Source organism: Lactuca sativa, chromosome 8 (genome assembly GCF_002870075.4).
Source record: "Lactuca sativa cultivar Salinas chromosome 8, Lsat_Salinas_v11, whole genome shotgun sequence".
Taxonomy (NCBI): domain Eukaryota; kingdom Viridiplantae; phylum Streptophyta; class Magnoliopsida; order Asterales; family Asteraceae; genus Lactuca; species Lactuca sativa.
Window position 1 is genome coordinate 142,608,348 of NC_056630.2, and position 16,828 is coordinate 142,625,175.

General features: G+C 43.2%; 1 protein-coding gene and 1 non-coding gene across 2 annotated transcripts; one reads left to right on the forward strand and one right to left on the reverse strand.

Moving 5' to 3' along the window:
* Positions 1-14,571: 14,571 nt before the first annotated feature.
* On the reverse strand, positions 14,572-14,678 carry LOC111918347 (small nucleolar RNA R71). Its single transcript, XR_002859187.1, has one exon. It is a non-coding gene; the product is annotated as a small nucleolar RNA R71 (small nucleolar RNA).
* A 1,124-nt stretch (positions 14,679-15,802) lies between these two features.
* Positions 15,803-16,348, forward strand: LOC111918344 (uncharacterized). The gene has a single exon (XM_023914020.1). The coding sequence runs from the start codon at positions 15,803-15,805 to the stop codon at positions 16,346-16,348; it is 546 nt and encodes a 181-aa protein (XP_023769788.1).
* Positions 16,349-16,828: the final 480 nt, after the last annotated feature.

A 16,828-nucleotide genomic window follows, 5' to 3' on the forward strand; every position in this document is an offset into this window, starting at 1 on the left:
ATGGTTGAGAAAAGGACCGAAAAACAGGTCAAGACTCTGAGGATTGACAATGGGTGGAGTTCTGCAATGCTCCATTTGACATTTTCTGCAAGGCAGATGGTATAGCGAGGCACTGTACTGTACGAAACACACCACATCCAAATGGACTGGCATAACAGATGAACCAAACACTCATGCAACGTGCAAGGTGCATGCATATATTTGCTAACTTATCCAAGCAATTTTGGGCGGAAGTAGTTAACAATGCTTGCTATCTGGTGAACAGATCACCATCAACTGCTATTGACTTGAAGACTCCTCAAGAAGTATGGTCTGGGAAACCCTTTGACTATTCTGATTTACGTAGATTTGGATGCCCCGCATATGCTCATGTGAATGATGGTAAACTTGAGCCAAGGGCAATGAAGTGCATATTTATAGGATATGTGACAGGAGTAAAAGGTTATCGATTGTGGTGTACAAAAGAAGGAAGAACTCCTAAATTTATCATGAGCAGAGATATGACCTTTGATGAATCTGCCATGGGTAACCAGGAAGGAGGTGATACAAGTCAAGCAAGGAACAAAGATCAGGGTGCTAGCCAGAAGGTGGAGTTTGCAGCTCAAACTTCAGACAAAGTTGTGATAAGTGACAAAGATTAGGGCGGCAGTGGACAACCTGGACAAGATGATGTTGGATAAGGTGTCTAAGTCCATAACTATATTTGGTATGTACTTGACCCGATTTGACATGGTCCATTTGGGTTGCACTTCACTGGAACAATTTGTATGGATAGTCTTTTGAGAATAGTATAGTTATGATTTATTAATATGTTATAAGTTATAATATATTAATATGAAATCATATTATTTAATTATTATTGATCAAGAATTAATCTGGAATTAATTTAGTTATAAAAAAAGAAACTAATTAAATATGGACTCTTATATATAGAATGGGCCAATGTTCATTTAGGATGGGCTAAGCTTGCATGGAAGTCCATGGAGCTTTTAACCCATGGATCCTGTAGAAATGAAAGGTCATGGGTATTAGGGTTTACATGGATGTAACCCTAATCCACCATACTGTATAAAGAGGTCTTTGGCACTTGAAATGGAACTAGTGTGTGAGATAAAAAGGGTGGTCCGATTTCAAGAGTGCATCATATTCTCTCCAAGTCTTCCAAGTAGTTTGGTGATTTGTGATTTCACTTGAAGCATTCACATTATTGGTGCTAGGTTCTTGAAGCTCCAAGCAATCAACCACAAGAAAAAGGTATGTCATCCTACCAAGTTTTATATTACTTGTAACCCATGATATGCTTGTTTGGATGAAATCCTTGGAAAATAAAAAGTTTGCATGTATAATAGAGAAAACATAGATCCAAAGTTTCTAGGGTTGCATGTACACCATAAGAGTGTTAGAATGCTCAAATCGCATCAGATGAAACCCGAGAGCAACCCATGGGATCTTTGTCTAGTGGTGTTGATGTCGGGAAGGATGATGGGTATGAATAAATAGCAAAGAGAAGGTAAAGGATGGTCATTCAAAAACCTAATAGATATATAGGATGTGTGAATTCAATTGAACTTGACTCCATTTCTTTTGCTTTAGCAACTGGAGAAGACATTGACACTGAGGAGCCTCAATCGTATAAAGAGGTTGTGACGAGTAAAGAACATAATGACTGGTTAATGGCCATGAATGAAGAAATGCAATCTTTAGAGAAGAATGAAACATGGGGTCTTCTTCCATTACCATAGGGAGCAAAGCTAATGGGATGAAAATGGATCTTTAAAAGAAGGAAGGGATACCAGAAGTTGAACCAGCTAGGTTTAAGGCAAGGTTGGTGGTGAAAGTATTTTATCAGAAAGAAGGAATTGATTATCATGAGGTATTCTCACCGGTCGTGAAGCATAAAACAATTCGGGTTCTTTTGGCCATGGTGAGTGTATTGGATCTGGAGCTTGAGCAGCTCGATGTGAAAACTTCATTTCTTCATGGGAATTTAGAAGAGAAGATTATAATGTCCCATCCAGAAGGGTTTCTTGATTCTAAGAAGGATCATGTATGTTTGCTGAAGAAATCCCTATATGGGTCGAAGCAGTCTCCAAGACAATGGTGCAAGAGATTTGATTCATTCATGTTCTCGAATGGCTACACTCGAAACTGGTTTGACAATTGTGTTTACTTTAAGGAATTGTCAGCAGATTCCTACATATATCTGTTACTATACGTTGATGATATGCTCATCGCAACCAAGGACATGGATGGAATAAATGACTTTAAGGAGACCCTGGAGAATGAGTTTGAGATGAAGGATTTGGGAGCAACAAAGAAGATACTGGGGATAGAGATTCAAAGGGACATAAGATCAGGGTGGTTATGTGTTTCTTTACAAAATTACATTGAGAAAGTCCTGCAATCCTTCAATTGTGATCAGTCCAAGCCAGTTGGAACTCCTTTGACGGCTCACTTTAAACTTGGTCCAAGCACTATACCCACTACTAATGAAGAGAGGAAGTACATGAGCAGGGTTCCATACTCAAGTTCTGTTGGAAATCTCATGTATGCTATGGTCTGTACCAAACCAGATTTTGCTCATGCAGTTAGTGTGGTTAACAAGTTTATGAGTAATCTAGGTAAGACTCATTGGGAAGCTGTAAAGTGGATCTTGCGATACTTGAAGGGAATGGCGTATGTTTGCTTGGTGTATGGAGAAAATACGAAGAGTGACTTAGTGGTATATGTTGACTCTGATTATGGTGGTGACTTATTGAAGCGTAGGTCACGGGCGTGCTACATATTCACTTTATTCGGATGTGCCATCAGTTGGAAGTCAATGTTACATGATACCATTGCTTTTTCTACAACTAAATCTGAGTACATGTCCATGATGGAAGGAATAAAGGAGGAGATATGGTTGCAAGGGATTATTCAGAGTCTTGGTCTGAAGGTGGAGAAGCCTGTCTTGTATTGTGATAGTCAAAGTGCTTTGAGTCTTGCAAAGAACCCTGTGTATCACGAGAAGACGAAGCACATTGATGTCAGGCTGAATTTCATTCGAGATATTATGGAAGGAGACAAGTTTTCAATACTAAAGATTGATACCAAGATCAACCCAACAAATATGTTGAAAAATTCGTTGCCCACGAAGAAGTTCAATCTTTGCTTGGACTTGGTTGATGTTCACAGGAGATAGGTCCCTTCGGGGATGAATGGCAGGAAGGGAGAACAAGTTCTTGTTCGAGGTGGAGTTTAGAGGATAATCAAGTCAAGGTGGAGATTGTTAAATGTGACTCGAGCATTTGGATCAAGTTCATGGAACATTTGGAGCACTTGGAACTAAATGGAGCACTTGGGGTTTATGGAGCATGTGACAAAGGAACGGATCATCTGAGAAAGGAATGGATCGACTGACAAAGGAACGGATCAAGTGCCAAAGGACGGATCATTCATAAGGGGGTTTGGAGAAACTGGAAGAAGTTTAAAGCACTTGGGAGTGATATGGAGCAACAAGGGAACCTTTTTGTGCCATATGATAAAGGTATGGGCCAAGAGTTATGCTTTTGCACCATGACGCTCTCTCTTGCGCCATCATGTTTACTTTGCGCCATCATGCTTGTTGTTGCGCCATGCATGGTCTTGTTGTGCCATGCATGTTCCTGTTGCGCCATGGTGATGTCGTTGCTCAAATTTTGATGATCTTGCGCCATCCATATTCCTTGTTGTGCCATCTGGATATGCTGTTGCGCCAAGGAGTTGTTGTTGTGCCATGATGGCGCAAGTTTGACCATCTTGGTCTGTGATGAACCAAGTATGCTATGAAGTCCTCTATGATGCTCAAAATCATTCAACGATGCTAAGAAGTAGGTTTTTCTCAAGGATTACACCATGTTGTGTCACCATGATGGTTGTTGGGCCATTATTGTTCATGATTGTAACACCAGTCAAATTTAGGTCAAAGATAATTCCCATAAATATAAAAAACACTTATTATAATCAATTTACTTTAATCTTTAAAAGAAGTTTTCATTCAATACTACAAGTCTATACGATCCCAAAAATATATAGAATGTCTAAATCTGACTTCGCATGAAGTAGTTATGATAAATTCTATCACTATAGCCTTTATAACAAGTGGAATTTATAATAGACTTAGAATTAGCTATTAAAGTCTAAAAGAAAGTTCTAGTACTCGGAAATACCTACGTGTGGATATAAAAACGTCAAAAACGGAGCTCGTATGCAAAAGTTATGACCTTCCGAAGATACAATTGTCTGAGAACATGACGCGTGTCAGAAACCCTAATCTGACTGGACTGACAACGTGAGGAGTCAAACGCCACTTTTCAATCCTAGAAGACACACGAAAAGTCTACGTTAAAGGCTCACGACGTGAGCTTGAATTCTCACGATGTGAGGAGTCAAAACGCCACTAATTGATGGTAGAAAACACCTAAGAAGTCTACGGGGTGACTCATGGAAGCTCACAACATGAGCATGTGAGGCTCACGAAGCGAGAGACCAAAAATCAACCTATAAATAGAAATCTCGACCATTTACTTCCTTACACCAAAAATCTTTCATCTCTCTTGTTTTCCGAAGGCCGTGCCAGTTAAGATGAACCGCTGTCAGTTTCTAGCTAGATTCTACTCGCAATCACACTTAAGGTGAGTTCGTACCCCTACACTTTTCCAAAATTTTTCTATGTTTTAGGGGGGGGGGGGGGGGGAGGGGAATACAAGTAAAACACAAGAAATATTGTGTTTAAAAAATATAAATCGTTTATCACCTTCTCTTATACTTTATAAATAATTTACACGAAAATCTAAATAAACGTTATTATCAAACTTATAAACTTTTAAAGTTGTTAAAATACTAAGGGTGCGTTTAGTTGCGGAAAACCAGTTTTCATTTTCTGTTTTCTGTTTTCCGTTTTCAATTTTCGTTTTTCGTTTTCATTGGAAAATTTAGAAAATGCGTTTAGTTAAATCTTATTCGTTTTTCATTTTGTGTTTTAGAAAATTAAAAAACGCGTTTAGATGTGAATTTTTCTATCGGTTTTCATTTTTTGTTATTTTAACTAATATCACAACGTCCATCCCACCCACCCTGTAACATCCCCCTCTGGCACGTATCACAATATTGTCCGTTTTGGGCCACTCGGCACGAGGACTTCCCAGGGGGCCACCCATCCTGGTACTACTCCCGCCCGAGCACGCTTAACTGCAGAGCTCTTATGGGATCTGCTGCCCTCACGGCTTTAAAACGCGTTGTGACAAAGAAGGTATCCACACCCCTTTATAAGGAAAGGTTTCGTTCTCCTTCCAAGCCGATGTGGGATTAGATCTAACCCACTTTCACCCCCCCATTATAGGGTTCGACGTCCCCGTCGAACACATCGACCCATGCCCTAGCTCTGATACCATTTTTAACATCCCCCTCTGGCACGTATCACAATATTGTCTGCTTTGGACCGCTCGACACGAGGACTTCCCAGGGGGTCACCCATCCTGGTACTACTCCCGCCCGAGCACGCTTAACTACAGAGTTCTTGTGGGAGAACTAAGCATTCCTTATAAGAACTCTGCAGTTAAGCGTGCTCGGGCGGGAGTAGTACCAGGATGGGTGACCCCCTGGGAAGTCCTCGTGCCGAGCGGTCCAAAGCGGACAATATTGTGATACGTGCCAGAGGGGGATGTTACACATATACACGGACCACAAGAGCTTGTAGTATCTGATGGATCAGCCAACCTGAATATGCGCCAGAGGAGATGGTTGGATGTGGTAAAGGATTATGAGTGTGAGATCCTGTACTACCCGGACAAGGCTAATATGGTAGCTGATGCCCTGAGTCGTAGGGCGGAGAGTGCCCCGTTACGAGATGTTTGTTTAAGATTGGCAGTGATGACCCCGGTGTTGGACACCATTCGGGAGGCCCAGATAGAGGCCATGAGACTGGAGAACCGCAAAAAAGAGCAGGTGATCAGGTAGATATTTGAGTTCGTTGGCGATAGCCGTGGGCTTATGACTTTTCAGGGTCGGATTTGGGTGTTGTTTGGAGGCGGGGCACGTCCCATTCTGATGGAGGAGGCGCATAGATCGAGGTTCTTGATCCACCCTGGGGCCACTAAGATGTATTTGGACCTGAAGATCCACCCTGGTTTCGTTCTCCTTCCAAGCCGATGTGGGATCAGATCTAACCCACTTTCACCCCCCATTATAGGGTTCGACGTCCCCGTCGAACACATCGACCCATGCCCTAGCTCTGATACCATTTGTAACATCCCCCTCTGGCACGTATCACAATATTGTCCGCTTTGGACCGCTCGGCACGAGGACTTCCCAGGGGGTCACCCATCCTGGTACTACTCCCGCCCGAGCACGCTTAACCGCAGAGTTCTTGTGGGAGAACTAAGCATTCCTTATAAGAACTCTGCAGTTAAGCGTGCTCGGGCGGGAGTAGTACCAGGATGGGTGACCCCCTGGGAAGTCCTCGTGCCGAGCGGTCCAAAGCGGACAATATTGTGATACGTGCCAGAGGGGGATGTTACACATATACACGGACCACAAGAGCTTGTAGTATCTGATGGATTAGCCAACCTGAATATGCGCCAGAGGAGATGGTTGGATGTGGTAAAGGATTATGAGTGTGAGATCCTGTACTACCCGGACAAGGCTAATATGGTAGCCGATGCCCTGAGTCGTAGGGCGGAGAGTGCCCCGTTACGAGATGTTTGTTTAAGATTGGCAGTGATGACCCCGGTGTTGGACACCATTCGGGAGGCCCAGATAGAGGCCATGAGACCGGAGAACCGCAAAAGAGAGCGGGTGATCAGGTAGATATTTGAGTTCGTTGGCGATAGCCGTGGGCTTATGACTTTTCAGGGTCAGATTTGGGTGTTGTTTGGAGGCGGGGCACATACCATTCTGATGGAGGAGGCGCATAGATCGAGGTTCTTGATCCACCCTGGGGCCACTAAGATGTATTTGGACCTGAAGAGGGAGTATCGGTGGCCCTGTATGAAGAGGGATATCGCGTGGTTCGTAGAGAGGGGCTTGACCTGTCGCAGAGTGAAGGCCCAACACCAGTGTCCGCATGGAAAGTTGTAGCCACTTGAAGTTCCCGAGTGGAAGTGGGAATAAATTTCCATGGATTTTATCACCAAATTGCCAAGGACTGCGAGGGGAGTCGATGCAATTTGGGTGATTGTTGATCGGCTAATGAAGAGCGCTCACTTTCTTGCTATCAGTGAGAAATTTTCTGCTGAGAGGCGGGCAGAGTTATATGTGAGAGAGGTGGTATCGCGACATGGAGTGCCGATCTCGATCGTGTCAGATCGAGATGTGTGTTTCACTTCCAGATTCTGGAAGAAATTCCATGAGGAGTTGGGTACAAGACTACATTTTAGTACCGCATACCACCCACAGACGGACGATCAGAGTGAGCGGACGATTCAAACGCTCGAAGACATGCTGAGAGCATGTGTGATGGACTTCGGAGGAAGTTGGGACACGTATTTGTCGTTGGCTAAGTTTTCTTATAACAACAACCACCATTCAAGTATCGGCATGCCTCCCTTTGAGTTGTTGTACGGGAGGAGGTGTCAGACTCCCACATGCTGGGGAGAGGTCGGGCAGCGAGTGATGGGCAGCACTGAGTTAGTGCTTCAAACGACTGAGCAGATATAACAGGTCAGACAGAGGTTGTTGACAGCTCAGAGTCTCCAGAAGAGTTATGCGGATAGGCGACGATCCGAGCTTGAGTTCCAGGTGGGGGATTTCGTACTCCTGAAGGTATCTCCTTGGAAAGGAGTGATCCGATTCAGGAAGATGGGCAAGCTGGGGCCTCGGTACATCGGTCCGTTCAGGGTGACCGCGAAGGTAGGTAGTGTAGCATATCATTTGGAGCTACCTGTGGAGTTGAGTCAGATCCATGATACCTTCCACGTGTCTCAGTTGAGGAAGTGTATATCTGAAGAAACGACGGTGGTACCGTTGGAGGATATTCAGGTGGATGCCATCCTGAATTATGTTGAAAGGCCAGTTGCAATTGTGTATCGGCAGATCAAGGTTCTGAGGAACAAGGAGGTGCCCCTGGTGCAGGTCCAGTGGCAACATCAGAGAGGGTCCGAGCTGACTTGGGAGCCGGAGTTAGAGATGCGCGAGCAGCATCCAGAGTTGTTTGTGGAGTAAGACTTCGAGGGAGAAGTCTGATTCTAGTGGAGGATAATTGTAACACCCGGAATTCCAGGTATTATATTTTATCATTTATTTTTGAGAAAAAGAGAGGGACTCGACGAGTTGAGTCGTAGACTCGTCGAGTACGACCACAATTGCTGATTGGATTAATGAACGGACTCGAAGAGTCGGAAAGGGTGGACTCGACGAGTCCGCGGTGTGGATTGAAACCCTAATTCTCGGGGTCTGTGCCCTATTTAAAGGCCTTTATGGCCTCCATTTGCGGCTACTAGTCCTAAGAGAGAAACCCTAGAGAGCTTGACCGAGTTGTGAGAGAGGTTGAGCTATTTTGATCATTTTTGGTGTGATTTTGCAAAGGAGAAAGTGTTTCCAGCAAGGTCAAGAGGATTGCATTTCAGTGGGTTTTTAGCTGGATCTTCAATTTTGAGGTAGCTATTCGATCTTATCCTTCTGTTTTGCTTAAGGGAATTGAATTTAGGGTTTTCTAACCCCCCACTTTTTGGCTTGAGGTCCAGAGAGCCTGAACCATTCTGCTTTTTGTGGTTCTATGGAGGAAATGGACATAGGTTGCCATGTTAGAAGGGATTTCACCAAAATAAGCCTTGGGAGCAATGCATGTGTAGCAAGATTCGACCTTTACGTGTTTATTGGTCATGGGGAAGTCATATATATATTAGAGAAGCAGATCTGACCTCAGGAGGTCAGATGAGTGTTGTCGTGGGAGGAACTCGCCGAGCCCATAAGGGACTCGACGAGTCGAGTCGGGTTGCCCCGCGATTCGCGACCTGTGATAACCCGTTGAGTGTAGGGTTGACTCAGCGAGTCGAGTGAGGACCATGGGCGAAGAGGACACGCATGTACTCGCCGAGTCACATGAGTGCACTCGACGAGTTTGGTCAAAGTTTGACCGTTGACTTTTGTTGACTTTTAGGGTTTGGTCAATGTTAGGGTCTTTGAGCCATGAGAGGGGTAAAATGGTTTTTTACCCTTCTGAGAGTACTAAGAGAGGTATTAGTCTAGCCTTGAGGGTTGTATTCATTAGAGTGCTTATTCCATGTGATTAGGCGGGGGTTAGACCAGATTTTACCGAGTTCGAGAATTACTAAGTTACCTGAGGTGAGTCTTCTCACTATACTTTACCTAGAGTGGTAATTAGAGTTATGTGACAGAGTATGTTGTATGCTATTACATGATGTGATATCTATGTGATTTTGTGCTATATGTGATTCAGAGTTAGGACCGAATGGTCCACAGAGTTAGGACCAGAGGGTCCACAAAGTTATTGGACTGGAGGGTCCCACTGAGAAACTTTGACCAAAGGGTCATACAGAGTTATAGCCTTGAGTGGCTAATATGTGTTGCATGTGGTATTTTGGGGAACTCACTAAGCATTTATGCTTACAATGTTTGGTGTTATGTGTTTCAGGTACCAGTGAGGATCGCGGGAAGGCGCCGGCATGATCAGTACAGACATGAGGAGTTTTTATACATTATGATCTTGGGTTGTGTTATATGGATTGATATGTAGAACGATGAGATTTTATAATGTTTATGAATGAAAATATGTTTTTAAAATGTGAAAAAATTGTGGAAAGGCCAGGGGCTGATGGAACTAGTTAAAGGCATGGCCGATTGATTTTGGAAATGAGCGAATGCTTGGCACTCTTTGCATCTCTTGGTTAGGGCTGAGGCGTCATTGTACACGTCTGGCCAATATACCCCAGTTTGTTTATTTGGTTTGTGACAAGTAACAAATCACTGAGGACCGCTAGTTGTTTTGCGCCAACCTCCTCGGCTAGACTCAGACCTGCTAAGAGTGCTTTGTACTCTGCCTCGTTGTTTGATACTTGGAAGTTGAATCGAAGCGCATAAGTGATCTCTTCACCCTTGGGACTTCGTAGGATCAGGCCTACGCCTAAAACTTCCTTGCTTACTGCGTCGTCGGTGTATAGTTTCTAGAGTTCTTTTCCGAATTCAGGCTCAAGTGGGTCGACGAAGATCGTCGTCGGCACTCCCTTAATGGTATCTGGAATTTCAACCAGGAAGTCTGCGAGGGTCTGGGCCTTGATGCTAGTCCGAGGGTGGCAATGGATATCATGCTCGCCTAATTCTATAGCCCACTTGGCCAGGCGCCCATACTTTTCTGGCCTTAGCAACACCTGCTTTATCGGATAACTAGTCAGAACTTCCACCTTGTGGGCTTGAAAATACCTCCGTAGCTGTCTGACAACGTATACCAGGGTGAGGACTAGTTTTTCTAAGGCCATGTAATTGACCTCTGGCCCTTGTAAACCTGCTTTCCTTCCCTATCTACCACTAACACAGAGGAGATAGCTTTTTCGAAAGCTGCTTGATGTATCTATAGTGTTTCCCCTGGTAGCGGGCAGGCGAGAGTCGGTAGTTGGTGTAGAGCATCTTTCGGTTGTTGCAATGCCGCATCCGCTTTTTCTGTTTAGTCGAACTACTTTTTGTCTATGCACCCTTTAAGTGTTTGGTATAGAGGGAGTGCTTTTTCTGCGGATTTGGCGATGAATCTTCCCAATACCGTCAACCTTCCGCTGATCTCCTATACACCGTTGAGGTTGTGAGGAGTTTTCGACTCGAGGAACTCCTGGATTTTGGTGGGATTGGGCAGCATTCCTTCCTTGGATATCTGATACACAAGGAATTTCCCTTCCTCTACTCCAAAGGTACACTTAGTTGGGTTTAATTTCATCTTCGCTTTGGCTATCGTTTGGAAAGTTTCTTCCACATCGTGGAGTAGTGCTTCTTCATTGCGGCTCTAAACTACCATGTCATCGACATAGACTTCGATATTCCTACCAATTTGATCAACAAATACTTTATCCATGCCTTTGATAAGTAGCACCCACATTTTTTAGTCCAAACGACATTTTCTGGTAACAGAAGGTGCCCTTTTCGGTGTGGAAGGTAGTTTTCGCTTCGTCCTATTATTTCATCTGTACTTGATGGTATCCGTTGTACGCATCAAGGAAACATTTGAGCTGAAAGCCTTTGAGCGATTGGACCTTCTGATCAATCTCTGGGAGAGGATAACAATCCTTTGGTCAAGCTTTGTTACGTTTCAAGTAATCAATGCAAATTCGCCATGACCCATTGGCTTTCTTTACCATGAAGGGGTTTGCGATCCATGTTGGGAACATTACTTCCCTGAGGATGTCAGCCTTCACCAGATCGGCCACCTCTGCGTTTATGGCCTTGTTTCGTTTTGTTTCCTGGCCCCTCTTTTTTTTTTGTTTAACCAGATTGCTTCCAGGCGTGATATTAAGGTTGTGTTCTATAACCTGTCGATCAATGCCTGTTAGATATGTTGGTTTCCAGGTGAAAATGGCGGAATGTTGCTTGAGGAGTGCTACCAGCCATGCCCTGGTCCCGTCTGATAAGTGAGCACCGATCCACACGAGCTGTTCTGGATATTCCATGTTTATCTGGTGTTGTTCGGTGGAACATCCTTCCTTGGACTTCTTTGGTGCTCGCACAAGCTCCGGGGCGGCTATGATCTGGTGGCAATGTTGTGCCCTGGTGTTTATGGCGAGGACCGTCGCCGATCCCTGGCGTGTGCTAAATTTAATGATGCCATGGATCGTCGATGGTACGAGGTGCAGTAAGGAGATTGACGATCGTCCGAGCAGAATGTTGAGTTATGCTGGTACCGGATCATAGAGAATTTCATTATTCTTGTGTTTCGGTCCCTCGCATCATGGCTGACCAACATTAAGGGCAGCCGAATAGTGCCCAATGGCCACAAGCTATGCCTGGTGAATCCTACTAATGGACCGCCGGTTGGGGGCTATAGTCACTCCTTCCAGGCATCTGGTAGTTGCCAGAAACAATGCTCATAGAGTATATATCAGAGAAACTACCATTTTTAATGTATATTCGATGGAATTTCGTGTTACGAATGAATCCAGATATAAGGAGTGGATCTCGTGGGTCCCAGTTCGATGGTCTGGGAACGCTGCTCGAGAAACTAATGTTGAGTAGGTTTCTCGAGAGTGCCTCTATCTCGTCTTTCGCGTAGTGAGGTGTGTTCCTATTACGAGAGTTAGAGATAGTGAGTACCTCTGTGCCGTTATAAGGATTTGTCTGCAATAGATCGAGATGTGATATCGCCATCTGAGGCAATGAAACATCCAGCGACAATTGCCAGAAACTGCTCTATAGTAGTGGCTCTGCTATTTCTTCTGTAATCGGCGAGACCCGTGCCATTAGCACCTGGATTGGGGCCTGTGTGCTACACTCGTGGTGGTGGTCGTTTTTTAACGTCATCGGTATTCTTAACAGATCTTCTATTGTTGTCCCATATGTTGTTGGTTTTAGATCCCCCTTTTACGGAGAACCAACATTGTCTATTGGTTGTATCACTCCGAGGATACGTCTGTATGGAACCAAATGTTGTGACATGCTCTGCAACGGTTTGGATGTCGGATGATGTATCTGTCCTGGAAGCTTTCGCGAGAACACAACCCAGAAGAATCGTTAAAGGATGTCCAGGTGTTCTCCTGGGACATCACTATGACGATCATGTTAGTTTTCTGAGAGGTAGAAGTTTAGGGTAATATTCGTGAGAGAGAAGATGGATCCCTCCCTTGAGGCGGAAGAGATCCTTTTATACCTGTTTATAATGGATTGTGGGGACCTTGTCCAATGAGTGTAAGACGTGACCTCCTTTAACTGGGAGAATCATGCCCACGTTAACTAACTGCCTGGTGACGTCAGTTTTGGGCGTCACCTAAGCTTCTTGTCACATCCTGATTGGTCATGAGTGAATGAGAATATCACGGGGAATATTCTTCCCTCGTGAAGGAAAATGAAATGTCACCCCGGTCTGGCTCACTCACGCCGAGACTGGGTCTTGGCCAAGGTTCTGGCGCAATAGCATCTCTGTTATGCTTTCCGTTACATTTAACGTGTCCGTTTATGGTAACGTTAATAAGTTGTATGAATATCTTTCTAATTGCTTGAACCATATAGTTTTGTGAAAACAAGATTGTATGCCTAGTGTTAGTGAACCTGAACCCAGGGTTAACTAGAAAATAAGTATGTTATTGTGTGAGCATTCGTGATGAACAACCATATATGAGTTGATTGAATTAACAAATTTAGTTAACTAATACTACAAGTCTTACTTGATTCGAACTGAACACTAGGAAACTTGTTAGTTTAATCAATTTTCCACTGCTTGAATTACCTTGTTTGCTAAAGGATTAGTAATAGTGAACATGAACCCAATAACATTAGAAATTGGTAATCATTGATATATTAATCCATTGCACTTGCCACAAAATCAACCATATGAATAAGTGAATCGAAATCTAAATGGAAGTCTCTTTTATCTTATTGAATCTAGTTGTTTTTCATTCTATTTATTTGTTAATTGTCTTTTATTTAAGTGTTTATTGATTGCTTAAGTTTCTATTCTTGAAAAACTAGAGAACCCCCCCCCCCCCCCTTTTATTACTTGTTTTATTAGGTAATACTAGTATTTATTTTAATTGTTACCGTTCCCTTTGTTCAATACCCTACTTGCTTGAACTATATTGCTAATCGATAGGCACACTAACTTTCGTGTGTTTGTTTTTGCGTCTAAGTTAGTAGGATTACAACTAGTACATTTCACACGTATCAAGTTTTTGATGTGGTTGCCTGGGAACAAATAGTTATTTTTAATTGTAAGTGTTATCGATCGTTTGTGCGAGATTTATCTTGCATAAAGTTACTAGTTTTTCTGTTTTTGCGTTGGACTCATTTTTACTTCGTTTTGTTCATTTTACACGTGTTTTTCTGTTTTGTTTCAGGAAGTTTATGACTAGGAGTTCCAGCTCTACAGTAGTGCCACCCGTAGATGATCCGGAATCAATTATTCACAAAAAGAAGGACAAGGCAATAGGAGAATCAAGCGGTAAAGATGAGTAGGTGTCAGATTTCGAGCCTGAAACACCTGAATTTAAAGAAGAAAGTGTACCCGAGCTAGAAAGAGAGATGGCCGACATTGCAGACATACCCATGGGAGAATACAATAGGAGAATGTGTGACGATACCGAGCCAGGACTCGTGCAACCTGCGATTCTAGCAACTATGAACTTTGAGCTAAAAGGTCACATACTTGCCTAAATAAAGGACATCCCATTCTATGCGAAGGATCACAAAGACACATACAAGCATATCGGTGAGGTCAATGACATAGCCGACTACTTCAACATCCCTTATGTGCCTTGCGAGACTGTTCTACTTCGTATGCTACTGGTTACGTTTAAGGTAGCCGCGAAAGATAAGCTAAAATCACTACCTCCAGGATCCATCATAACACGGGCTAAGATGCGCGAAGAGTTCATTGATCAATTCAGCCCTCCCTAAAAAATAACAAAGTTGAAGAAAGCCATTGCAAACTTCGAACAACAAGGAGGAGACTCACTCTATGAGGCGTTGAAAAGATACAAAGGTTTGTTGAGGAACTGCCCTCATAATGACTTAACTTTCAGCAAGAACTCTCTATATTCTATGATGGAGTGAATGTGACAACCAGGCAACTCCTTGACTCCCAAGGACCACTCACGAAGAAGGCAACTGTAGTTATAAAAGAATTGATTGAAGAATTCTCTAAACACTCTTGAGAATATCATAACCCAAGGAACGACCCAACTAGAGGTGTGATGAGCTTAGTTTCCAATGACATGGAAACAGTGATGGATAAGTTAGAGAGCATGGATCGTAGGATGACAAAGATGGACCAATCCATCCATGTCATCCAAGCGGGATGTGAAAATATTAGCAGGCCCCACCTTACTAAAGATTGTGACCTTGACGAGAACGGGAACTGGAAAGCACAAGTTTGTTATTCGAGTGGTGATAGGTTTGATGACGATCGGAGGAAACGAAAAAAGAATGGCTACCATATGATGAGTATAATAAGGCAAAAGAGGAAAAGTATAGGAAAAAGGTGAGAGGGTTCTATCAAAAGGAAGAGTCGGTGCAAGAGAAGAAGACGGATTTTGAAGCCATGCTTGCACATTTTGCGAGTGCATCTGAGAAAAAGACATGATGAAGCCGATGCTGCTATAAGGGAGCAACAAAACATGATGAAAGATCAAGAAGCGCTACTTCGAAATCAACATGCCTCAATCCTTACCATAGATAAACAACTCGGGCAGCTAGCGAAACAATTCAACAAAAGAACACCTGGTGGACTTCCTAGCAACGCCGAGCATAACCCGAAAGGCGCACACATAATCATTATGACTACTAGGAGTGGAAAAATAGTCACTCCTCTGACCCCGATCCAGAATGAAGATTGTATGGACGTGCAAGAAGAAGAGAAAGAAAACCAATTCGCCAACAGTAGACAAAACTCGACGAGTTCCAGAATAGAACTCGATGAGTTTTTCACCTGATGAGTAAAATAAACCTCATGTTAAGCTGTATCAACCTCCATTGCCATTTCCGAGCCGAGCTAGACAGGATAAACAGAATGAAGATTATAAAAAGTTCTTGGAGCGCATCAAAACCTTCAAATTAACATTCCTTTCATCAAGGAGGTTACACAAATGCCCAAGTATGCCAAATTCTTGAAGGACCTACTAAAAAAAATAGGAACAAGATGGAGGAGGCATCTAATTTGGTTCTTAATGAAAATTGTTCAGCCGCAATATTGAGTAAATTTCCAAAGAAGATGGGTGACCCGGATAGTTTGACTTTTCCATGCCAATTCGGGAATTTAGCTACTAGTTATGCATTGGCTAATTCGGGGGCAAGTGTGAATCTTATGCCATACTCATTCTTTAAGAAGTTGAACCTTCCGGAGCCGAGATCGATTCTAATGGCAGTTCATCTGGCGAACAAGACGGTGACATTTCCAAGGGGGATATGTGAGGACCTATTAGTGAAAGTTGATAAGTTCGTATTTCCTGCGGATTTCATAGTGCTAGATATGGAAGAAGACTATCAAGTGTCGATCATTCTTAGAAGACCCCTCCTAAACACCGCATGCGCCATAGTAGACATAAGGGAATCCAAACTTACCCCTCGGGTAGGAGAAGATTCAGTTACTTTTGGAGTAGATCAAGCCATGAAGCACTCTAAATTCAGTGACGACACGGCCTTCTCGGTGGACATTTTGGAAGAATTATTGGAGGAATGGAAATAAGACAAGTCGACTAAATCCACCATTGCTTCAGAAGACGACTTTGATGCTGAAAGAGACATAAAGGAGATAAAAATGCTCCTCGAAGAAAGCGAATACGACGAACTAACCATAAATGCTGAAAACTCAACTTGATGAGTTTCAGAGATAAACTCGGCGATTTGGGACGAAAAGTCGCGATCTGACGAGAAGAATGGCCACAACTCGATGAGTTTCGTCACTAGAATCAACATGTTCAGTGTTAAAAACACGAAATTAGAGCTGAAAACTTTGCCGGAACACTTAGAACATGCATTTTTAGATGAGGGTGATCAAAACCCCGTGATTATAGCTTCTCACCTTACACCAACTGAAAAAGAAGATCTCGTAAAGGTGTTGAAGAAAAGAAAGAATGCCATCACATGGAAAATTACTGACATAAAAAGAATTAGTCCTTCTTATTGATCTCACAAGATCAACCTTGAAGAAGGCGTGAAGCCAGTA

Bases quoted from the DNA above. Each gene is read 5' to 3' on its own strand.
- LOC111918344 (XM_023914020.1), top strand. From the start codon at position 15,803: ATGGAGGAGGCATCTAATTTGGTTCTTAATGAAAATTGTTCAGCCGCA.